Source organism: Opisthorchis viverrini (assembly GCF_000715545.1).
Source record: "Opisthorchis viverrini unplaced genomic scaffold opera_v5_93, whole genome shotgun sequence".
In the NCBI taxonomy this organism is placed as follows: domain Eukaryota; kingdom Metazoa; phylum Platyhelminthes; class Trematoda; order Opisthorchiida; family Opisthorchiidae; genus Opisthorchis; species Opisthorchis viverrini.
The window spans coordinates 365,393-390,944 of NW_008751750.1; the positions used below are offsets into that span (position 1 = coordinate 365,393).

The 25,552-nt window shown below is 42.7% G+C and overlaps 2 protein-coding genes across 2 annotated transcripts in view; one reads left to right on the forward strand and one right to left on the reverse strand.

Moving 5' to 3' along the window:
- T265_05157 (hypothetical protein) overlaps nt 1–19,731 on the reverse strand; it is a gene marked incomplete at both ends in the record, with an annotated part of 40,929 nt that extends 21,198 nt beyond the window's left edge. Inside the window, 3 exons of the mRNA XM_009170089.1 lie at nt 1,371–1,549; nt 1,680–1,903; nt 19,196–19,731. Of these exons, the coding sequence (XP_009168353.1) occupies nt 1,371–1,549; nt 1,680–1,903; nt 19,196–19,385 (593 nt within the window). The remainder of the gene's footprint in view (nt 1–1,370; nt 1,550–1,679; nt 1,904–19,195) is intronic.
- T265_05156 (hypothetical protein) lies at nt 139–4,062 on the forward strand (the record flags this gene model as incomplete). Its single annotated transcript, XM_009170088.1, has 2 exons — nt 139–211; nt 3,887–4,062. 2 exons carry the CDS (start codon nt 139–141, stop codon nt 4,060–4,062), a joined length of 249 nt encoding a protein of 82 aa, XP_009168352.1.
- Nucleotides 19,732–25,552: the final 5,821 nt, after the last annotated feature.

Sequence of the window (25,552 nt, forward strand, 5' to 3'; positions counted from 1 at the left end):
TTTCCGTCCTGCGACCTTACAGGTGCATTCTGTAAAAGCCGGGATATTCTAAACGCTATTTGGTTTGAGATGATCTGGATGAATACGGTATTTTGACTTACAAAAATCCACAGGTGAATCTACTTTGTCGGAGTAGGCATGAAACTGCATGAAAATCAGCCCACACATATAGTTTCTTTGAAGCACACTGAGTTAAGCGAGGAAGATGAAGGTGAGCTGAAACACCGGAACAGACAAAAGTGAGCATCGCCAGAGAGGGGCAAGTTACTTACCCCATAACTACCCGGACATTTGGGAATCGAAAATGTGGGACGGAACGATGATATAACTAAAGCTGAAGCTAGTAGGCAGCGTCTCCATACTCTCCTAGTCCTTTGTTGCGTAGGTTATAAAATTAGAGGAATATGATTTGAGGGCAATGGGGGCCAGAAGTAAAATTAGAGACAACCCTTGGTGAGTAATAACCTTTTTTACCCAAATTATTTCGCAGTGTCACAAAATACTGTGTTTATGTAGGTAGTGAACAATGTTATTCGAATACATATTTTGTTATGTCTGCCATAGGATGCGCCACTTTTGTGAGGGACACACTCTTGACTGGAGTGTCCACACCAATGAACTGGAGAAGAAAGAAACACTCGATCGATCCATGAAGCAAGAGGTTACCAGCAGAAGCAAGCTCAAGACAGTTCAGTGCTTAAAGCGTTATTTTACTGACCAAAGTTTACAGCCTCTCAAACTCGATTGATCCGATCATGAATTAGGCAACCTAGCAGTACCACAGCCCCAGTGCTTCCTTCGGGTAGCAGCAGTGTAATCAAAGGAATGTTACTAATAATGGTAGTATTAGCAGTAGCGGTAGTAGCAGGCGCGCGTAAATGGGGGGGGGGAACCGAAACATGTTTATATACGTCCAGCTTTGTGCCTTGAAGTGACTCATGATACCAAATGTAAAACGACACCGTACAGGGTTTAGCCATGCATCCTATTTCCTATTAACCCGGTGTATCAGATGGCAACTTTATAAAACATGCTGTAGAATCTTGCCCTTCGTTCTTCCCAAAAAGCTGGGATTCGAATATGTAAAGGTTCAGTCTTCCTTATGTACGGTTTTATCGAGAGTATTGAAATCACTGCTAACTACAGTGGGCTGAAACTTGGACCGTATCCGTTCACACTGACCACCGCTTGGCGACCGACCGTTCCTGCCACGACCATGTGAACTATCGTATCACATCCTCTGCAAAGCCGATCTTTTTTGGGTGACGAATCGCGACTAATCTTGTCAATGGTCATTCTACACGATCTTCGCAGTATAAACTATATGACAGAACCCTGGAGAAGAAGGCTATCAATGATAGATAGCCCACACTTGCCTCCCTGTTCGACACAGTCCAGTTTGAATCTCATCAGCGATGAACAACACATTGTATTTGTCGCACAACTGACGAACGCCCTTCAAGTATCCATCTGAAGGGACTCGAACTCCTGCTTCACCTTGAATAGGCTCCACCATAAACGCGCAAACGTTGGGATTCTTCAGCTTTTCCTGAAAAAAAGATAAAAGTACTTCTTAATAAGTAGCTTTAGAAGGAAAAACTTATAGGTTGCAATCCAAATGACCTTCAATATTCTGCTCACCAGTCTCATTCCCACGCAAATACATCAGGGTTACTCACCTCCAGTGCCTTCAAATCATCATATGGGACAAGGTCGAAACCGGGCATGTATGGCCCAAAGCCTTGGAAACAGCTAGGATCCGTAGACGAAGAGACAGCCGCTAGTGTGCGGCCCCAAAAGTTCCCCTCTGCAAATACAATGCGCGCCTCGTTGTCTGGAACGCCTTTTACTTTGTAGGCCCATTTCCTAGCCAGTTTGCACGCAGTTTCTCCGGCCTCCACACCTTAATTTCAAAAAGTCATTTGAAGTAAAGCAAAAGTGAACAGAAAGAAAAAAATGTCATTATTATGCGTTCTGAAGCACGAAATGCACAGAACTAACTACCCACAACATTCTGAGTCCCAGATAGACTCCTCAACCGGGGTATGTTGGAATTCTGCAGGCTCTGAACAAGTTTGAAACAATAGGAGGCGTAATGGTTATCCATTCAAGTGGAAAACAGAATGGGTGTGTAGGCATCCCTTAAACCCAGCACAGGCTTTATTTGTTCTAGTGTGTTCTTTTGAGATTTTACCTGTAGTAGACAACCCATGGTAGAAAATTCTGACTGCACAGCACATTTTAAGTATCATAAAAGTGAAAATTGCGACGGTCTGTTAGTTATTTAAGTAATAATCCTATCAGACTGTCAGACCTGGCTGGAATTACGTATCGGAATTATGCAAAGGATCATTTCATAATGTTTTGACCGTTATTTCACAATTAGACTGCGCTCAATCAATGCTAAGAGTTTGGGAAGCACTGAATACTGATTCGAAGTGATCAACAGTTCACACTTCACGTTAGAGCATTCAAAAGGGCAACCCTTCCACTAATAAGGGGACACCATACCGGTTGACCACAATTGACAGACCAGCTGTGAAAGTAACACCTTAGGACGTCCGCTTGTCAGGGAAACAGCAATCATCCGAACCACCTGTCCGATTCTCAGTAAACGTTTGAAGATGGCATGAACAGATGTGCCCTTTAAACAAAAAAGACTGAGTCGGTGAAAAACGTGCTGAATTTTATACCCCTAAGAACAGGATCACGGTTTCAATCCCTGGGTGATTGATGCGCTGTGGCCTCGTCTGCAAACGACCCAGTTTACTACAAACATCAACTTGAATAGCAACCATGTAGACATTGCCCATCAAACTGACAAGATTATTAGGTTTCCGTTAACTGTGTATCATAGGACGGTTCGCAAGGCAATGCGGGTGCTCAAAAGGCAGAGCTACCAAAATGAGCTATCTCTGTGCTGATCCATCGTGTCGATCTTCTTCCATTACGAAAGCGGCCGTAGAAGTTGCAGTATATGTATGCATTACTTTGTCTTAAATACTTGTATGTTGTATTGCCCCAGATGTTGCCTGTGGTACAGCGGTCTTTGTGTGTAACTCATCGTGCCTTTCACACAGCTGGCCCTATATAATGACCATCCAAAATGGCATACCACCTTAACATATGAACCGCCAAAATGGGACGTCACGTCTCGCCAGAATAAGAATTCAAATACACAAGCTGAACTAGACTAGTTGGGGACATATTAACATCAGGTTCACAGACTACTCCCCTACCTCAAGAGTCACTTGACAAATCGCCTCTGCACTCGCCTGATTGGTCTCAATAGAGATAAAAACACGATGCGCCCGAACCTTTTGAGATCCAACCAAATCTACCCTGTTTGAATCCGACGAAATCCGGATAGATAACCCCTACCATTCATCACTAGAAAGACTAGAATAGATACCCGAACTATGCTTCACTATTTCTCGTATAAGGTGTTTGATATAGTAGGGTCTCTCAATTTTCAGAGACTCTATTCCCGACAAATTTAGGTCTTGGCAACCAAACTGTTTGCTTTTTTGGGAATGTTCTCTGAATTGCTGCTTTATATCAGTGATTGTTTGATGAAACGTTCTCTTCTCAGCTTTACACTACTGTTGAGAACGCTGGTAAACTGTTTCTACTAACTTATTCCAAGCTGACCAATTCCTGAGAGTCCAATATCCACCAAATGACCAGGGAAGTTTTTGCTATTATTTTTTGAATATGTTACATTATTATTCATGTTTTTTTTGCTAATCAGAGCAGCAGAATTACTGACATCATCCTGCATCCTCCGAAAGCCAGTTGAATTCTTTCATTTGCTATGGAAAAAAGCCACGATTTGAGAACGATTCATAATTCCCGTTATTATTATTATTATTATTATTATCACCAGAGTGGCGGAAGCAAAGAGGTGGCCAACCCTTTACCTGGCAGAGGGGTATAGAAGAAATCACGAAACGTTTTGATGCTGTCGGTGCTACTCACCCTCCAGGATGGGGACCACGTGCTCCTCACTGTGCCTGGTTGAAGACGTTGAAAGATATGGCTTCTAACCGATATCGGTGCTGACCTTGTTGTCAGTTTCTATCCCGATTGCCTGAATGAGTGTTTGGAGGTGTAGACATCTGGGAATGATTGTAGTGAGCCATCACTAAGTCCCTTCCAAGTCCACCTTTTTTCTCTTCACAATAGGCTTTCAATAAATCATGATTGTACGGCAGCGAAGCGTCGGTGTTGAACACTGATGTCATGCTGTCGATGATGACGAAATCTGTGATTCTTCCACCAGTCTTACGCAGACGAATGATGAAATTTGGCACTAAAACCTTTTCGCTTATCGTTTGTAGGCATCCACTGAGTGTTGACCATAGTTAAACAAAAGACAGCCTCCGGGTGATGCTGATATGAGGCTGAACTCAGGGCTTCTACAGACTCATACTTCCGTTGTCTCTCAACTCGTTGTGGCATTACGGTCTCAGTGCTTCTCTGAATAATCAACTGATTTCGCCCATAGTTTAGGAAGAAAATGAACGTTCACAGTAACTCTCTGACGGACACCCTCTGGTCCTATACTCATCACTGACAAGGTTTTCTGTTTACTTTCATTCAGAAGGTGATTTAAGCGGAATTTTATGAAAGCATTTTTTTCAGTCGGTCATGCGACGCAATTCAGGAAACCGACTATTCTTCACTTTGGGAAGTGGCACGTCTAAATGTCCTGTTTCAGCAACATTCTTCCTAAGAGCGGGTAAGGGGATCTGTCCAACAGCGAGATCAGTTCATTCATTTACTGGTAAGTTTGAAGAACGGGGCACCTGACCTGAAAAACGAAACAGTGACAGTGTCTACAAGTAACGTCCCCCTCGTCAGTGCCTCTTATCCCATATATATTATTCGTAAAAAGTGCACGTAGCAATTCACACACCTGTGCACGTGGGTCTGGGTTGAATGTTTGTGTCGGTGTACATATGACGCTCTGCTACTTGCTTTTAACACTGGCAAGTTCGTGGAAAAATCGATCCCACTACCGACTTATTTCGCCGAATTCCCAGGCAAAAACTGAAAATAAATCTAACGACAGAAGTTTAGAGACACTCGTGTTTCCACCATAGCTGCACTCTCAGTAAAAAGAGTTGAGTGAATTTTCTCACAGCATCACAGATATCATCAGAAATTAAGCTCAGAATTAATCCAAACGTCCCAAATCAAGTGACACAAAAACATGTAGAATAAGATGAGTGCGAAAAAATTATCGCGTCCCCGCAAAAGATAAATTGACGACATGTTCCGTTCTTTTGACCTTAAGAACTTCAAGAATGATTCCTGATTAGTTTAACTGAATCTGATCCACTCTTGTTTAAGTAATGACTAGTTCTAGTGTCGTAGACATCCATAATTTTGTTCACTCGCTGTGTTATTTTACTCAACCTAGAGAAGATCATGGCTACATGCTGGTTAACTCAACAAAAAAGGAAGCCCATTCGTGTCAGAGTTAGAGCGTGTATAACTGCGTTGATCCGTTGTGGTAACAAGTAAGCATGGTATGTATTTCACTGTCATGATTTACAGACCAGAGTTTCACTGAGTATTCAACATTGCTATCTTTTCACTTAGCAGATAAAATGACACTCCACACGAGCAATCTCCTACCGAAGCTGATATCCTTTGTACATGTTTAATACTTGGCACTGAAATTGCTAATAATCCTACTCATTGCCATACGATAAATCAGGGATGGCTTTCACAAATTTGCCACAGAGTAGATAACAGGCTATGCAGTGCATAGACAGAAGTTGGAGACATCTTGAGACACCGGAACTTAATGCTAATTTGGTTTATTTGTGGAACTGTTACGCAATATAGGCAGTTTGTGCGCGTCACATGGTTTTTGATATCTTTGCCCAGCATGAGGGATGGGTTGCAAACTCCAGAGAACATCGACACTGACTGATGAACCGTTTGCCTATAAGCCTTATGGGCCGTTCTGCGCGAATGGGTGAAATTGCAACGATGTGCCGCAGCAACAGGCGTCCAACAAGCAATATTTTTAGATTGGTGGTGGTGAAACCACAACATAAAGGCATTCCAGGTGTCACTACTTAACCAACAGAGTGTACTTTCGTTTGCCTAATGCACAACAAAGGAATTTGCGGTGATACTAAAGCTCAGTGGTGGAATACTTGCATACAATATTTGAGCAAAAACAAAACAAACAGAAAATGTGAAATTTTCTGTCACTGCATGAGACATTTGGGGAGCACTTCCAGTTACTGTTAGTCAGAGTCAACGATTTTGTTCTTCTAATGTTGCTACAGGCCTAAGCAGATCAAACCCAGATGATTATGGAAGTTATTTGTCTTTCCACTTAAGTCATTTCACGGCTGGATAGTAAACCAATATACCATTAACCTAGATACAGCTGTCAGCACTACCTAGCGTGACATTCGCACTGTGTGATATTTCTGGCAAGGATTCAGAATGAGCACACTACACGAAACCTCCGGCTATTTGCGTCACTGGATTGATTTATTAAACCTCAAACTGCCTAGCCTGTGCCACTTATTACACTTATAAAGTGTGTAAACGCTCTGTTGCGCAACTGTCAATTTTTCCATAAACTGTGGTGAGGAGCACAAGCTGGAGGAGCCAATTTAATGAGCCATCGGAATCCTGGGATCGGAAACATCTATGAACGAATGTGAATGAGCATGTGATCACGAAAGATCATAAGAGGGCGGAAAACCCAAGATGGCGGCCTTTGAAGCGATAAATATCCAAAGTACTTGAAGCCTATTTGCTCGCTCTGGTATACGAATTGGCTGGGTTCCCACGATGAAATGTGACGTTGTGTTTGATAATACTTGTGGTTGTATTTGGTTTTCCAATACATTGTTGTATTGCAATCATGCCATCCCAGATAGCAAATTGTAGCCAGGCCACACACAGAGAGAATTCACATCTGATTAGAGCATACTTTAGACATACTCTGTGTGCACTAAGGCGTGCAACTCTGAAGAACGCGCCGTTTAGCCTCTAACGAAGTATTTATGTAAGTTGATCAAATAGGAGTCGGCTCAACTAGTTGCGCCAAAGTTCGTTTGACTACCGTCGGTTGGCTACTCGAGTGAATTTTTTTTATAAAGCTGTCCATACTAAGTGAAACACAGAATTATGATAATGGTATGAATCACGGTACAGCCCCATCGCAATGAATTTGTTGGAGCGTCGAAATAAGCTAAGTGGACGGAAAAACTTCACATATTAGGAAGGTTCTTGAGGTAGCCTGTGAGATTCACAAGTAGATTTCTTTCGAAGAGGAAACGTAGAAGCCAGAGGATGAAAACACTTCCTGAGCTAGAGAAAATAAGAAACGACTTAGGAGAAATAATACTCCTAGAAAGGTCACGGCGGCCATTTCTGTCAGATAATAATTAGTTTAAAACCCTCATGGACAGAGGGTCAGAAAACCCGTCTTCCTAGTAGTATCTTTTCTCCCGGATAAGTAATATATTACTCAGCAGTTCAATGCAGAAGTTTAAAAAGTTCATTTGCATTCAACCCCATGTGTTTCATCCTCTGTCCTATTTCACAAACGTTCAGCCCAAAATTATTGCTGCACAGTTTTGCCGACCAGGAAAGAGAACACTGTTCTGACGTCATTGTGAACGAATTCGTAGCCAAAGCATTCGGCATTTCTCAGTTCCATCAAATTCCGAGTCACTTCTTCCTCATGAAGCCATGTTCATTAGTCCAAATGCTTTAAGAGTTCTGTTGTTGTTTATGCCTTCGCTCCTTATAGTTTCTAACATCGACAAGTGAACGAAAATTGTGCTGTCGAGAATAGCCACAGAACAATTAGTTATAGCGTGGTTCTGTGTAAACGACGTTTTCGATCACTGCAAGAGGACCAATGTTTCTTCATTAACTAAGAATCCTTTCCTTAGATGAAGCCCTATGACTGGAAGATCAGGCGTGGCTTCACGCGGTCCAGTCTTGCGTGCTTATGGTCCATAAACCAACTGGCAGAAACAAAGATTACCAACTGAGTCGCAATTAAGTCAGGATGCCAGTCCCTGATTGAATCCTCTGGATGCATCACACATTAAATAATGCCGCAGCTGAAACATTTTCCGAGATGATAGGTTGCTTTGTGTTTATAATGCCTTCTCAACCTAAAGAAATCTAATCTTGTTTGTTATAACAGAAGCAATCATTTAATCGGGGTTTTAGCAAACATATATCCAAATACATTTTAATCTTCAAGTGGGAAAATAAAACCTTTGAAAAGTAGAAATAAGGTACATTTTGGTTTTCACTACAGCTGGTTCGTTTGAAAAAGGGAAACACCTAACAGACCATGCCCAGCGCCAACAAATCTTATTAACCGATCGATCGTCAGGTTGAGACAGGGAGCATAGGCAATGCCGATACGCTGTCTTGTCTCACTAGTGAACTTTGCTTTATTGGCTGATTGTCTGGCCCAGGGAGCACGAATTACAGCCTACATCGGTAAATGTCAGGCTGCGATACGTATTGTCCCATTGATAAATGGGTCGATGCACGATGGATCGATGGTTGAGATAGTTTCACTATTTATCATTGCTTCTCCTTGTTCCACTCCATGAGAGATTATGCATGTAGTACTAAAAATAATTTTTACTGTTGACTTGGGCGAGGAGAAAGATTCACCACGCTCTCCCTTTATTTTCATGGTTATACTAGGGTACTGATTTTTTGGACTACCGACGTCACGCAAGCCACAAAAAACCCCGGTGCACACTTAAACAAGCCGGCTAAAATGTTGGGTACATCTGAAACTTTGTTATTCTGGTGCAGACTACTGTAACGTACTTCCCGTTAATTACATTGCACATAAAGAACCAATTCCCGTCAAGCGAACATTTTCGGGTTCCCAAACACATTTCTTTGAGCAGAATGGGGTTACGGTAATAGGATTTGTCTTATACGTTTTCCGTTTCTGAACTTGTTGATCTATGCCAAATTGACACGTTGTTTAAGGTCGATTATGGCAGTAATGTCAAATCAGTTCGTCTGTTGTTTTTTGAGTACTGTTTACGTGGCCTGGAGTTCTGACTAGCAGAAGACGGTTGCACTGAAAACCTTCGAAAAATAATGAAAGATGCCCAAATATAGATGATTCCACCTGAAGCGAACTGCTACCACATTCGCAACAGCCTTGAGCAATGATGCCCATCGTCAGCTGAGAAAGACCGCGTTTGTCAATCTACTCGGAGAACTGATGCCAGAAGGTTGAAGAAAAGGGTAATCGCATGAGATCGGTGATTTCATAGTCAGTCATTTATCTACTAAAGGGCGGTTGTTTCCAGATAGCTCAATGAAACAAAAACTTACGGGCCGGCCTTGTCAAAAGCATACACCTATGGATCACTTGATGATGGTATCATCCAGTTTGTGTGCCCGTTTGTCCCGATATCTCAGAATATCTGATTGCATACGGAAAGTTAGCTGTCCTAAGCCAAGAAATTTATGTGTCTGACATGGTCACCAAACCAGCATTAATGCGTTGTTGATCGTACATTTGTTCGACACATGAATAATGAAGAATCTAGAACATGTAGTGATTCATAACAGACGGCGGAAGGACGTGAAAGAGATCCCGGAGAGCATGGGTGTTGTTGATGATGTACACCTTCTAGGATGGGGTCATCGTGAACCCGTCTGTGCTTGGCTAGAGACATTGCAAGAAATGGCAGCTGACCAATATCAGTGTTGTTCGTGAAGGCACTTTCTTTCCAGATTGTCTGATTGAGCATTTAGATGTGTGGGCAACTCAGAATGCTTGACATCGGCCAGCACTAGGTCTTTTACCTCACCCACTCTTCTTCTCTTCTTTTCACTCCAGAGCTTTACATATAATTATATGAGCCTCATGATTGTACGGTAGTGAAGCATTAGTGTCAACGCCGATGTCTCTGATGATGATGGTGATGTCCTGGAGATATTAAACGGGTGTTATTGTATGAAAGAGCAGTCACGCTAAGTGTAACGGTGCATTAGAACAGGGGAGAAACTCTACGAATAGGTTTTTCAAATCCGGACTGTGTCTTTTCGTGCCAGGTTTGCCCGCACAACCAAAGTTACTACAGCTACACACATCTTTAATGAGTCCAGGCTAATTCAGTCATTTCATTCGTGGTAGCACATTTCCTGTCCATATTCACACGCTTGCTCCTTATGTCTTCAAAGTCGATTAAGCCAGTTTGTTGCAAAGGGCATTACTATGTTGTCAATAAAGATGTTCTAAAATTACAATATGACTAGTATTCACGCCACGCGTTAGTTCGATCTTCATGATTGAGAACCAGGTCCATCGATACAGTTGCTCAAGGACCTCTTCACCTTTTCACAGTACGCATTTAGATGCAACTTGAGTTTCGCTGATAATCTATCGTATGTTTTACTTTTTTTCTAATTCATTGACGAATACTGGCCACATACCTATACCCATTTTAACCACTAGATGTGTAGTGACCTGACAACGAGATCTCGAAATCATCAATGTTCCTCACCGTTCTTTGTTAAAGCTAAAGGACTATTCAGACAAACCCTGGAAAAGTGTTGCAATCGATGGAATGATATTATTATCATTATTATTATAAGAAACATGGAATTATTATTTTGTTTTCATTTCTGCTTTGTTCGGCAACGCGGGCGCAAATTTTTCCTTGCAAAACCGAAGACTTTGTTTCCAAAGGTTTTGTTGCATTTATCAGTGCCAGTATTTGTTCCTAAACCAAGACACGCAGATGCGCTCAACCTGATCCAATCGATCATTTAAATTTCTCAAATCTGATTAAAAAACACCGATAATACGTCTATGTAATACATTGGAATGTCCCTAATGTCGTATCAACTGAGACATGAGGCGGCTTGACGCAGCATATTCAGCTGATTGAGAACACCATAAACGATGGACCAAACTGGATCTTAGGTAAGCCTTCCGACTAGAAGCCAATTGGTGTGTAAATTAGTGTATAAGTTGCATCCCCAACGAAGTTGAGTGATTATAATTATTCTGGACTTCAGCGTGGCTGCTGATTGATCATCTCAAAATTACAAGCCGTTATAACTGAAAGCTAACACTTAGTGTTATCTCAGGTTTTGCTGAAAATAAAACAATACCAAGCATAATGATGCATTAGGATCATTCAACGATCCAAAGCTAAAACCTTTGTATCATTCAAACACAAGTCACATGTCCAGTCTGAATTAGATCAATAATTTAATTGGGTATGCGTCCAAATTCCCTGCTAAGATTGAGCCAGACAAACATGTGACGTGTGCTACGTTTTTCCGGACAGCACTGGCGGAAAACCCACGGACCAACGAAATCACATAAATGTCCCCGTGTGTTTCAGACAGGGACTGCTGCGCAACTACTTACGGTCGGACAACAGAGAACAAAGGCCCTCACCTAAGTAATTTCTAGAATACGGGGGATTGGTAGTTAGGCAAATAGGGCTACATTTGAGGGTCAGCACTTTTAAATCCACGATGAATTTGATTGAGACCAAGGGGCCTTTGTCACGTATTGAAAAAATCCTTTAGTATGTATGGTCATTAACAAAGCAGTAGGTGCAGCGAATAAGAATGCATCCCAACCCTGCTCTTGCACTTGGAGTTCCCTTGCAAAGGTCATACAGAAGATGAAGAAATTCATCGATTCTATCGCCTCTAAGTTTGACAGATTTCGCTTGTTAGGGTAGATGATATAAATCAGGTGATGCAAGCACTCCGGCAGTGCTCGTTGGTCGGGAAAAGTGGGACCATTTCGAGCAGTACAAACATTAACCGATGGTTATGTAAACGGAAAGTCGATTACTCAAGTTGACGCCTTTTGTACGTTCAATCAATATTGCTTCGGTAAAATCCAAGCTTTCCCAATTGACAACACGTTCCAGTATAGCCAAATAAGTGGGTGAAGCTAATGACCTCTATCACTCACGTGTCCTGTTATTGATTACTCTTGTTTCCTCTTTCAGCATGAACTCGGGTTTTCGGATGCGTTGCTCATGTAGGTAATAATCACCGCCCCTATGATGTAAATACCATTCGTTTCTGCTCACGTACCTCTGCAACAGCAGCAGATGAAATGAAAAAAGACGAATGAAGCAGAATGAGCTGATGGTTCATGTCTATAGCTTCCGTACTAAACAGAAAGCATAACCGTGCAGTCGGATACGCGAGCCTCAGCGTTGAATGGAATTTCTAGTGATCTCCTTTGAATGACGGCATTTTGAAAATCCGTTTCCTCACAGGGTAACATGCCACATGAAGTGGGTGGCTTTTTCACGTTAAGGCTGCTGAACTTTTAGGGATACGCGTTGGTTACGAGATTTTTTTTACTATACAGTCCTCTTCTCGGTCTGGATAGTCGTTAGTGCACGTACGAAATTCTATACGCGTTGATCTGGAAGATGATGAACGCTATCCACATTATGCGAATTTACGGTATCGTGACCGTTTAAAAGAGCCACATGCTCGTCTTCTGTGTAAACTTCCAGATGATCATTGCATCCTTTTCCACTGGATACTTTTATAGGTTATCTGGAACCTTGGTGCATTATGTTACATGAAGGAAATACGGTGATCCTGAATTTTGTGCATTCTGTAGAAAATGGTATAATTAGGCTACCACCTGGGTAGACAGGTACACGGTTGAGATAGTGGACGATAAACTGGCAGAAATTATGTGTCCTTCAACTGAAAATGTACGTGCTTTCGGTTTGTCCGAAGGGAAGTCAAAACTCAAGAGTCATAGTACTTAATGGTGGTCGTTTTTTACTTAGGGCTTTCTAGAACTGTCCTCAAAGTAAACGGGTGTATGTATTCTTCCCATGTAATTTCGTTTCCTGGTGCCTATCCGCTAGCCTGCTTGTTTCCTACGTGAAATCTTTCGGCGTTGACTAAAGTTATCTGCTATGGTTAACAAGATTCATACTTGGACAGAGTGACTTCCCGTCGTGAATTTTTGATAGGCCGGGTGCTGGTATCCCTTACCCTAGACCAGTTGCCGTGGTAGCCGAATGGCCTCTCAGGTTTGCCAACGCGACGCACATAATCACGTTACCACTAATGAGACAATCCTTACTCGGACTTTTCTGGCGCGAAGTTAGGGAGAATATTTTTCCGGTGAGTTGTTGCGTGGTAACTGCACCTTAACCTTTCCAAAGGCCAAATCAGCAGACGCAGTATGACGTGGAGTTACGAATATTTATGGCCGTTGAGAAAACTCAGTAAAATATTATTGCACTCTCTGTTCACTAGACAAGCAATATGGGAAAGGTCTGCCACTAACATACGCTGCGTGCCTTCTTATGTGAGACATAGCAGAGTCGGGACGATAAATTATAACCTTTCTTTGTAAGCACTCATCGAACCAAAGAATGATGTTGAAAGGAACGAACGCTGCCGAAATAACATGAACTAATTACCGAAGCATTTTGGCGCTAGACTAATCGAGGATCTTGTGAAAATCACCCGTCCTGATAACAAGATACTTTGGCACTGAACTACAAACAGCACCGGACATTGGGTATAAAATTTTATTTCTTGTGCGCCGAAACTAGCATACTAACTTCGAAGAGTTTGTGGCACCTTCAGTTGAGTGTAAAGCTATCCCTCCGTGTAACGGCCACCATCGAAAACTTCCAAAAGCAGTCGTCTGAGAGTTTATCCATAACAGAACAAATTCACTTATCGGTTGAGTATTCCCCCTGCTTTATTCTATGGGCAAATTTTTTGCCAGTAGTTCAGGCACTTAGTCTCCCACAACCAAATTAATGATAAGTTCCCTTTATTTGATAACTGAGTGCAGTGTCAAACCATACAATAACATGGTTTAAGTTAAAGTGGATAGGTGATCATCCTCACATTGTGTGTTTTCCTCTATCAAGCTGTAAACGGAGGTTCTAATTGACGGTTACATATTTGTTGACCGTAAATTACACAAGGAGCCTTGCAGATCCAGGCACCAGTTGAAGATACTCGAAGATAAGAGTCCTGAGCTAACCGAAATTTCCAAATGGAGCGGCTCAATATTATAGTCTAAATTCACGAACTAACTGGGAACGATAGGGAGTTTATTGTACTATCCGACCTTAAAAAACACTGTTTAAACAGTAAAAGCTATTGAAGAACTTGCTACCAAAGCTGCATCAGTGGGGCTAAGAATGGGAAAGATTCAAAAATATTGCCATTTATTGGAGATTAACGGTCCAATGCTATAGGTCGCCATCCTCTTCGGGGCTGAATATAGCCTCTTCGAACCTAACTCATGAAACGGACTGAATGGAAACTGAATGTTAGTCTGATAATTAGTTAGTCTGATAGTCTGAAAGTCAGCCACACAAAAGCTGCGTCGAATCTTAATAATAATGTAGCAATTGATCAGCTATAACAGCATTTCGGGGCCTAGCTGCCACGCCGGCCGTAGAAAGTGCGAGGGTTGGGATGCTGCCAGACCTAGAGAGCAGAAGTCGAGAGGTAGAGGTCGAGTTCGAACCGCGGACCTTCAATTCAGTAAATTCGTACTCTACCCATTGAGCTACCTCGTCGAATTTTAGGTGTCAGAATGTCGAATCGAGTGACTCTATCTGGGTTGCGAGAAGGATAAATCAGGAAAAGGTTACCCATATCCTATTTTGGTCCAGGCCACTGCGCAAAGCACAAAATAGCAATATTTGTTGCAAAGTGAGCAGCTAAGCGTGTATATAACCAAACAACCAGGTCTCGACTTCAGCGGACCACAATGATGGTGTAGCTGGTTGCGAAAATCCACCAATTTAAGAACATCAATGTGAAAAAGTTTGGTTTTGTAACCTCATAATGGGTCTGGTTTGCGTCATACTGAGCTTCTCCTAAAGTATTGTGTGCACATAAATACTTCATTCGAGTGCATTCGACCGAAATGAGATGTATGTTTTCAAGGTTCTGTAACCTTACTATTTTGCTTGTAATAGCTGGTCACAGGGTAACCACGACAGATTTTATGCATTAATGTTCACCTCGCATTTAAATATTATCATGTTCACAAAAGCAACGGGCGATTTTTCCTATAACTTGACAAGTTATTTTGTGCCATTTTTACTGTTTTATAAAGATATATTGACTGTTCCAAAGGAAAGGACGGGATAAGTTTTTGTGCTGTAGCCAGTGTTAATTAAAAGCCGCGATATGATCGCCGATGTACATATCTAAACCTTGTGCAAGTGTACAATACGTAAAAGGAGCGTTTTTGCATGGACAGCTTAAGACTTAACAGATATCAATGAGGATACCTTGTTGTTTGTTAAAATACATGCCTAGGACAAAAAGCATTCTTAGCATAGCTTTTTGCAGAGGCTTTGCACTGTAACTCCTTTTGAGAAAAACATAGAAATGACTAGGCTACAAATTTTGGCACAAGAAATAGCCTAGCTAATTCCATGAAGATGTATCATTGTAGTGGTTCCATTCTCCAGAGAGAACAGAAGCGAAAAAATGTCGTGACCTGTAACACTACCACTCACGTCACGATATTAATTGGCTCTTTCTGACCTTAGCTGACATTACCCGGTAAAGACGTACGAAAAAATACGGTGTCACCAGTGCGGAGGCAGTAAACAGCATCCAACAACACGAAATTGATGGAACGTTTTAGACCGTTGAATCTACTCGTACGACCAAACGCATACACATTCTTCACTCATAATCTTCTTGGAGAATGCACTTTGAAAGTACCCAGTTCATTCGCATCCTGCGGTCTACCCTCAACTTTTTTCGCATTAACACAATGAATGCAAGTATCCAGAGCAGTTCACTCAAAAGGCTTCTCTTATTAGAAAAACGCCGCGCCAGAGATATATTGGAAATAAAGTACTTTGCTTCGTGTGGTAATTGATTAGTGCTAACAAAACAAATGACGTGCAGGCAGTCACCGAAAAGAAAGTAGCCCTCGTGTTCACGGATTTCAGATCATAAATTGCCCGACGTCCTTGCATACTAGATCGGTTTTAATGTCTTTGTCTCGACATTATAACAAGGAACGTAGACTTATTGACTGTGTATTTGATGCAAACTCCAAATAGCTGGCTCTCAAAGCATAAAGGGCTCACAATTATAACAGTCTGTGGGGTGAAAATGAAGGAAAATACTAGTAGAATTCTTTTGATTACTTTACTGGGGATCTTTATTTTGACGCCGTTATTGTTTGTCGGTTTCCCGGTTTTGCTTATTGGGTTGTTTAACGCCATTTGAGTTTATTACGTCGTTCTGCAGTAAAACAACAGTTTGTCTATTTCCTTTCCAGATTACAGGTGTTCAGTGAGGCAAGTCAAATTGAATTTATGAAGAACTGTAGGCATCCATGGATATAATACTTTTAACCTTAGAATTGAATCTCGCGAAAGTTACTTCACTAGATCTTTGGCGCCAGAAGCAACTTCGGAATTCACAGCCCGTTTAGCCTACCAGCAGAAGTTGGAATCAAAATATAATCGGAGGATAGCTTGGTTTCTTTTTTGTCAAAAAAGCGGTCAGCTGTAGCACCGTTCTAGTGCCTAGCTGCCACGCCACTCGAAGAAAGCACGACGGCTGGGACGTTGCCAAGTTGCCCAAGCCTAGACAGGGCTAGTCGAGAAGCGGAGGTCTGATTCCAACCACAAACCTTCCGGTCGGTAAATTCGCTCTCTAACCACTTGGGCCATCAAGAAATGCAAATAGAATGGAACCACAAAATCATATGTCTCTAAAGGTCTTCGAGCTTTCAACGCCTTGTAGGAAGTGATGTACCAAGTGGCATTTTGTCTTAATTCACATGGTTATTCCTTACGGCAAGCACAAAGATGAATCGGATGATCAGAATGGAGGCGAAACAAATCTTAGTGGAATGGTTAGACATTTTTAAAGCGTGAAAAGTATGAAGAAGATAAGACCGTATATACTTTAACTCCATATGCCTGTGATGCCCGGAAGGTAATATGTTGAAAACATGATAAACAAAAATTATCATTCCTTGTAGCTGTGAACCATTGTGATCGATGAAACTGGTGATGGCGAGCAAACGTCAAGCAGGCTTTCTCCCGACACTTTCACTAGCATATCAGATTGGTTTTGAAGGGAGACAACTGAATGCAGCCGAGTCTCTCATTCATAATGGTCTACTCCAGACTTATTCGAACTACTTATTTATTTAGCGGTGAATGACAAACCAAGTTAGCTAGTGACTTATTGTAGTAATTCCGTGGAATAAACATTGTTAATTAGGGAAAGGTGCGACAGACGTACGACAGACGTGCGGTTAAACAGCTTACACAGACAGTGCCGAAATACGCCGCTACCCAGAAGGAGCAGCAAATAAATTGGGTTCCAGCTTTTCATGCTCGTATTTAGAATGCTACTTATTGTTTTTTTCAAACGAAGACAACTGTTGTAAAAAAAATTGTCATTGTAAAGAGCACCGGTAAATCATAAACCCATCGGTATTTTGAACATCCGTCTGGTGATTCACTGTTAATGAGAATAGGCAGTATGTAAAAAAGTATTTCAGCTAATTAATCAAAATGGACTAACGTTAGCAAGTTCTTATTTATACCCCAGAATGCACCGACACATTAGATGATTTTTCGACTTGCCATAGAGCAACCTCGCTTAGTGTTGTAGTTCTGTTGTCTACCGTCGGATTTTCCATTCCATCACATGTTTCCTGTTTATTCTGCATGACTTTTGTGGCTCGCCAACGCGCAAGCACCATCGAACTGATTGTCATTTCCCCCAGTCTAGTCTTCATTCAGTTCTATGGTTTATTGGTGGCCTCGTTTTCCAAACTCCACATACAAAGTAGTCATCCACTAAAAACCTGAAAACCACTAAAATTACAAGGAGAGTCCAAAGCATCCGATAAACACGCCCTTAAAAACGCGTTTACCATCCAATGAGGGAAAGAATTATATCTGACCGATTAAACTGTCATCTCTCCAGAGCCATCGACCATTTCACAGCTTTAGTATTCCTTGATGTTGTGGTAAGGTCGCGAAAAACCATATCTCAGCCTAACAACATTCACACTTCGGAAATTATAACTTCCTATTTGACACCAGTACGCCGAACTCTTCTTGCCTGGCTTAATCTTAGGATGACAAATCCAACAAGCACTAACGGTTATCAGTGAACAGCACTTAATGATCGGCATTACATTTATTGTGAACGTTGACTTAATTGTGTACCTCAGGCAAAGGAGACCCGTTTCTGCCAGTTCCGTGGGACTTCAAAGGACCTTGCTAATGACAGCTGAGCTGTAGCCCAGACATTCTTGCCGTGAAACAAATTACATCGTAACTAAGAAATGCACTGTAAATTGTCTTGCTCAACTAGCTGCATTGTTGTTGCACAGTATACCTTGCACAGTAAACTCGTGTATTTTTAATGTTTTGCTCACTTAAGATCACACTCTCACCTGCTTGTCCTCTGTTTTGTAGATGAGTGCTGTGTTCCAGATTTTGGTGCATGTTTGTTTGATTTCATTTATACACAGTTGTCTTGTTTTCTAGCGGCGCAATATGACACTGACAATTTATAATAAGGAGACCCAGTGGGTGACCTGCGTTGTCAGTGTGGTCCAGAAAATGATCCTATCCTAGGATTTTTGCCCTATATATGCATCCAGAAAATTAAGCAAGGGTAATGGGCCAGGCTTTACATTTTCTTGCACTATCCTGCTCCAGAATGATGTCACTTTTTATTTATGGAAGTGTTCCAATGCATGCTGCGCCAAGAAAGATGGTCCGTTAGAAGAATTGAAGGAGATTTTAAGGAGGTTAGACGTTTAAACAGAATGGATAGCTTTTCTGTGACCAAAGAAAACGTGATAAAAATCGATACAACCACGCGCTCAGAAGGGTTCGAGCTAAAATACTTGCCTAAATCCTGGTAAAGTGTAGAAATTTCTAGAATTGGTACAGTGCGCTCAAAGCCAGTGTGAAACTTGCCGTGCAGTATGCAGGTAATATATTCCTTGGTTTTTTAATGGCCTTATTTCCATCTATCTGTTGGTTTCACTCTATTCAAATGGTTGAGTTACGAGGAAGGCATGGCAGACTCCCACAGTTGTACGTTGATAACGGTTTCGATAAAAATCTACAGTCTTTTGTGAACACCAGTATATCTTTTGACAGCTACTCACCGGTATTCATTGGCAAAACTTTGTCATATCCAAACAGCTTTGTGATAAACTCTTCGTATTCTCCAAGAATGCTGCTATAAAATGCTCTCGAAGTGAGCGTGAGGACTTTCGCTTGCTCGTTTAGTGCCGCCACCAGTTTAGGATGGCAGTGGCCTTGGTTTACAGAACTGTAGGCACTCAGGAAGTCCATGTACCTGTTACCATCCACGTCCCACACGTATATTCCTAGAGCAGACTTGTATTTCGCGTGTAATAACTACCTTTTGCTTTGCATAATGCGACCGGGAGTGGATGGTAATTATGGGCTCCGAACCTGTCTTCGCGTTCATAAACTTCGGAGGAAAGTGATGTCTGCTTCCTGACATTGTTTGTCCAATTCTGGAGAGTCCGTTTTGAAGAAACTAGCTTTTTAGAGCTAATAACATTCTCAGGATCATTTCAAGTTTCTTCTCGTTACCTTACCTCGAAAGAATCTTCCGCATCGAGTACATGCTCCGTGCGACAATGACAACGAAAAAGAAATATTTGGGGAAGCGTTGAAGGTGAAAGTGAAATTATGTTTATGACATAAAACAAAATTCACAGCATTCAGTTCATGTGAATAGTGATTTGATTCCAACCGGCGGGACTCTCTGTGGTTGGCATCCTATGTTCATATTGAATATGCTTATCACAAGAATAAGCATACACACCAAGGGCACTCATTTCAGATTCACTTACTTCGGAGCTTAACTTCAGTTTACTTTTCCGTGATCTCTTCATTTATTTTATACCAACGAGGTCCTCCAGGAAAGTTTTCGCATATCCCGTGAGTCTTAAGTCTTTCAAATCACCCAAACCTGGATTACTCTTTGCTGTTTTTTGTTCGGTCCTCGTCAGGCAAGGAAAAATCTTCAACAGCTTCCCCAAGTGACAATAAACTGCCAACCGAGAAATGAGTAGTTAATAGCACTAAACTTCCCACGCCGCCTCGCATTACCGACGTTTCTTCAGGCGTGGCTAAACTTGACTGTCAGCAGCGAATCACTGATTTCGCATCACTGACAAAAATGAAACCAGGAGATTTCACTCCATTTATCTCAACAGTTACTTGAAACCGACCTAAAATGACAAAATGTTCAACACTGCTTCTCGGTGAACCCGGACTTTCTGATGTCTGCTTAAGAATGTTCGTCCCAAAATAGCTCTTAGTCTAACGACCCGATCCGTAGTTTGTGTCCTCCACCGTGTATTAATAACAACGTTCTCGAATCTCCACTGGTCAAGCGCCACTTCACTGAATAGTATCTGACTGTAAGGAGCAGTGAGTGGAGGAGCAAGATGTGTGTCATCATCTTCATAAAGCCAACTGCAGGAAAACTAATTCTGACGATTCGCTGTTATTTAAGCCCAGCAAAAGTTCGAGCACTTCTTATGCAGCAGACCGTCAGCGCTTAAAGCATGATTAACAATGATTCCCTTTACCCTGGTGCTCATTCTTGAAAAAAACATAAGCTATGGGGGTATCCTTGAACGTTCCCGAATGACGAGTGTCTCGTCCACGATTCTTAGTTACCTCGTGTGTTCTGTGAGCCTCTTCCTGGACGACATATATCGATGCCACATTTTACAGTCATTTGTGCGCCAGCCAGCCCCGTTCAACTGGCCCTTCCGTATGTTTACGCTCATGATTAGCCGAATTCCTTTCATACCTGTGCCTCGTGAACACGCAGGGGTCTCGCATTCAACAATATTTCTGACAAGAAAAAGTTTGTAGAAGGTTAATCTTATAAAACCCCAGCCAGGTAAAAAGAAACTGAACCGTGGAAAATAAAATGCTCAAAAAACAGGCGAGATAGTCAAGGCCACTTCATTTATAAAGTCAACCGAGTTGAGCCAAAATTTACGAGCTTTACTGACAAGACTTGATACAAGGCGGCCAAGGCAACAAACAAGTCCTTAGAAGGCGCAAAATGAGGGTGAGCTGGAGAACTTCGTAGCGGAGCAAAATAGCAGTTTGTACTCCAGAATTCTAGTGCGCACTGAAGCTAGGTAAACTCACTGGGTTCTGTGCTGGGGAGAGATCGGAGGTAAAATTTCATCCACCGTCTTGCACTGATAACTGTTTGACAACCAAAAATAAGTATGGCTGCATTGGAAAAATGAGCCTTTGTGGCGGTGCAACATAATTCGTGAAGATACTAGCCTAGAGTTTGGTTTCGCCAGAGAAAAGTTTTAAGTATCCCACTTTATGTGGTGCAAATGGGTAGAAAACCCCTTACAATATCTCAGGAAAGAGTGAAAGCCCTTTGGAGGGGTGGATTGAATGAAGAGAACGCACTCATCTAGGAGAAAGAGATAACTCGGTGAGCNTTTGGAGGGGGGATTGAATGAAGAGAACGCACTCATCTAGGAGAAAGAGATAACTCGGTGAGCGCTACCAGGGGCCTACAATCAAAAGCAGCAACGGAACAGACAGCTACATTGAGGCATGTGTGGCCCACATGTGGGACACACGGATTCACGGATTGACGCAGTGATACATGGGATCGAGTTCTTTGCGCAAGCTCTCCGTGTGGGGTTCGTTCTTTATCGTTGAGCGGCTTTCGGTTACCTGAGAAGGCACGATCGAAAAAGAAAGTAACGGTAAGTAGAAAATAAGCAGTAAGCAAACCAGTGCAAGGGTTTACCTCTAAAATATCTAGAAATGCCTTGGACTTGAGACCAGATGCAGCGTGGGCAACCGTCGCAGGGGTGTTATTCTACACCACAACTTTTCGATGTACGAAAAACGATTGCCCTAAAAGGTGGATGCTGAAGTATGCAAATCTTACTGCCGTGTCCATGCCGTGCAACAGTAAGGTCACCGGAGGAAAGCCTATTGGCGAGCCCTTGACCAAGCTGGGCATACGTATGTACTGGGCCTCCTCGAGGGTGACGATACTCCGGGAAAGGGGGCCAAAAATACCGGGACGTGTTGCAATATCAAAAAATCTGAGACCGGTGATCCTTTTCGTAGCAGCCCGATTGGCGCACGCATTGAGGGCACGTCCTTACCGCATCATGATAAAGAAACGTAGCCGGGGCATTCAAGAAGCGGTCTGACTTAGGCCCCATACAGTATCTGGGACCCCATGAAAGCGTCCTTGGAGAATGCGTCAACTCATTCTTGTAGTGATGATCTTCTTCCAAGACGATTTCCCATGGCGTGCTGAGAAAAACATGTGTAAAGGGAACCGGATACCTAAATTCGTTTCGTTACCTATCCTTGTGAGGTCTTCTGGACCGTTCTCACCCTGCGTGATACAGGCGTTTGCTCAGTTCCCTTCAAATCACATACAAGTGCACATTTCGTCATTCAGAGGAGGTTGCTAATCACTGCTTTGCAGTGCCTACATCAGTTTAAGTGGCAACGGTAATGAAACTCCAGGATTTCAAGTATTTCGTAAAAGGAACACATGGGCTTTAAAGCACGTCAGAGGGGGCAATGATATAGAGCAGAAACAGGTTTGGTGGAAAAATTGAGCCTTGAGATACTCCAATGAGGACCGGTCGCATACACTTCCACTTAGAATGTTCCGTCCCATAAGAACTTCTTGATGCGACGCAACAATGCTCCCTGAATCACATAAGACTCGAGATTTTGTATAACCGGGACGTGTGGGACAGGATTGAATGCTGTGAAGTAGCCGAAAAATATAGCTTCCTACGTGAGTCCTTCGTATCTGGCTTGCATAAGACTGCCCACAAATTCAAGCTTAATGGTTGTGCAAGAACGGTTTGAGAAGAATACGTGTTGTGCTGGTCTATCACGTTTTTGGTACTAAGGTGATTTTACAAGGCTCGCTTCAGGATGCGACCCATCAACTTGCACCACACCCTGGTGTGTCTAGTGAGCCTGTGGCTGTTGAGCGATAAGCAAACCAAACTTGTGGATTGGGGTCACAGCCGCTTCCTTCCAAGCGGATGGAAGTTGCTCTTCGTCAAGGGACTACTGGAACACCATGTGGAAACACTTTGCCAATGTGAGCAACGTTTCCTCCAGGACCACTAGACGAACAGCGTCAGAATTCAAAGACCTAAAAGGGGTTTGTCCTGTGTAAGAGTTGCCTAGCATCCTCTGTGTGAAGGCCTGGTCGGTAAGATACCATCGTAATCACGCTTTGCGAAGATCGGATATGATGAAGCCGATGTGGCAGAATACATGACTTTAAATTGTATTCTTTAAGCTTTAAATACCTCTTTGGGAATAATGGCGGGTTCCTCGTCAAACGAGCAGGCGGTTGGCTTTTTCCCCGTCGGCGTTTCGTGTATTCAGTGGTACGTTTTTGTCTTTCTAGCCAAGGTCTGGTCTCTCACTCTGTTTTTGTGTTCCATTGACAGGTTTCTGATTTGAAGCCGTCCGCGTTTAACGAAATAATATCTCAGTTTCTGTCCTTTGTAGCTATCTTTTCGAAGAACGGTTGTCGCATTTTTTTCAAAAGACTCCGAATCCTTTTTGGGTAGCTTCTGGTACTTTTGCACAGTGGTTCTTTTTTTAACGAAAACATTGTCGGTCTCCACTGAATCTTGCCCCGGTTCAAGCTGAACCTAGATGGTACGCATCATCGAGAATGCTGCACTGCGGAATCTGTGAATCCGCACTTTATTTATGAGATTCCGGTAGCAGACAAAATCACTGGTCAGCACACATTACTCGGCATCCCAGTAGAGCCTTAATTAACAAGAAGCTTAACAAAGAAATGGGTTTCATTGGTTACACCGAAATCCGGTGGTGGCGGTGGTGGTGGTTAGACTGCGCGGTGTCCGGTGGGCGCAAAGAAATTTTCAATCAAAATACTCTGTTGAACGACTGTTTAGCGCCGATGCAAAATTTCCACTAGAGCGCTACACTTGAACTCCATCCGGAAGATCTATGAAGCGTCGAAATCACCTACCAGCAAGGGTCGCGTTAATTCTGATAGAGAATTGAGCGAAGTCTGATAGAGAGTTGAGTAGCCGTCAATTTAGATCGCTGTGCTCGATGGGCATGCTGACGGTCATCCTTTTGCAAGCGCGACTATAGGCGGTTGTTCAAGGCAAGCCACCCGTTTTACACCGACAGGTTTGTTGGAAAGACAAGTGGTTCCTCTGCCATCACCATCTCAACTGCATCCATAGGTACAGAGCGGAACGTTGGGCTACTAAAGATATCCGTTGATTAAATGGTTTCGTAGAGGGCTTGGGTCCAGTGTTTGAGAAGGCCCTTGGTGAGTGCTTGTCTTTTTCCTGCCTTGGTGCTTCTTTGGCCTGCTGTTTTCTGCTAGGAATTTCTGCCCACTGTTTTTCAAGCTGAGTCAACCCCTCAAAAACAAAGGAGACCATCAGAACAGAAGGCACTTGATGGTTTTGCAGTGAGACCAGCCTACCTCAGGTGGATTAAGACTGCAAGTAGCTAACATTGGCGGATGCGATAGAGCTTGGACATAGGACGGAGGTACGGACATTTTGTTTAGAGTTATCCGTGTATGGAGTAACCGCGTACGAATTTGATTGGATGAACGAAGAATGAGACCAGCAGAACGATAGCCAAGGAGAAGTCGGGGTGCGGCTTATCATCGGATCGCCAACATTATTCTTGATCATATAACACAGCCAAGAACAAGGCTCTGTGCCAGAGCGGAATGAAAGATGGCCTATCCCGTAATGGAGATGGGTACATCAGGCACGCCGAAAAGAGGCTAAGGTTCACTGTTACATGTGAAGGTTGGGCAAGCAATGGTGGTCATGGCTTGGATGGGGTACAATTTATGTCAAGGCAGGTGGTCGTTGGGCGGACGGATAGAAGCGTTGCAAGAAGTGCCAGAATTCGTAGGGAGGGCGGCTGATTGTGTATTATAATCTCAGAGGGGTCTCGAATGTGCGCGTGAGGAAGAACGGGTTATTGGCATTAAGAATTATGGTAGTCAGACGCCTGGTGACAACATACTAGTGGCCGTGGATGTATCGGCTAATCCTAGAGTTTTCGAAATATTCAATGGGAAACCCACAACGTTTGGTGAATGAATCAACCTGGATTGAGTGGACCTTTACAGTAGGCACTTGAGCGGCATCACGGAGATCGAGCAACATACGGCAGCAGAGAAGAGGTAGCGGTAGTGAGGTTGCGCAGGATAATCAAGTGTAGCATCCAAAAACGTGAAAATGGAAGCGGTAGCTCATCATTTAAGATGACTTTTCTCCAATGGATCAAAGAGGTCTTGTTTTTGAATGGTCATATTATTATGTGTTCCCGGGCCAATTGATTGGATTCCCACGAACATGATGTAAATGCCACCAGTTTCAAAACTTTCTCCGTTCTTGGCTTCGACGGCTACCCTGCCATCAACACCTATGACG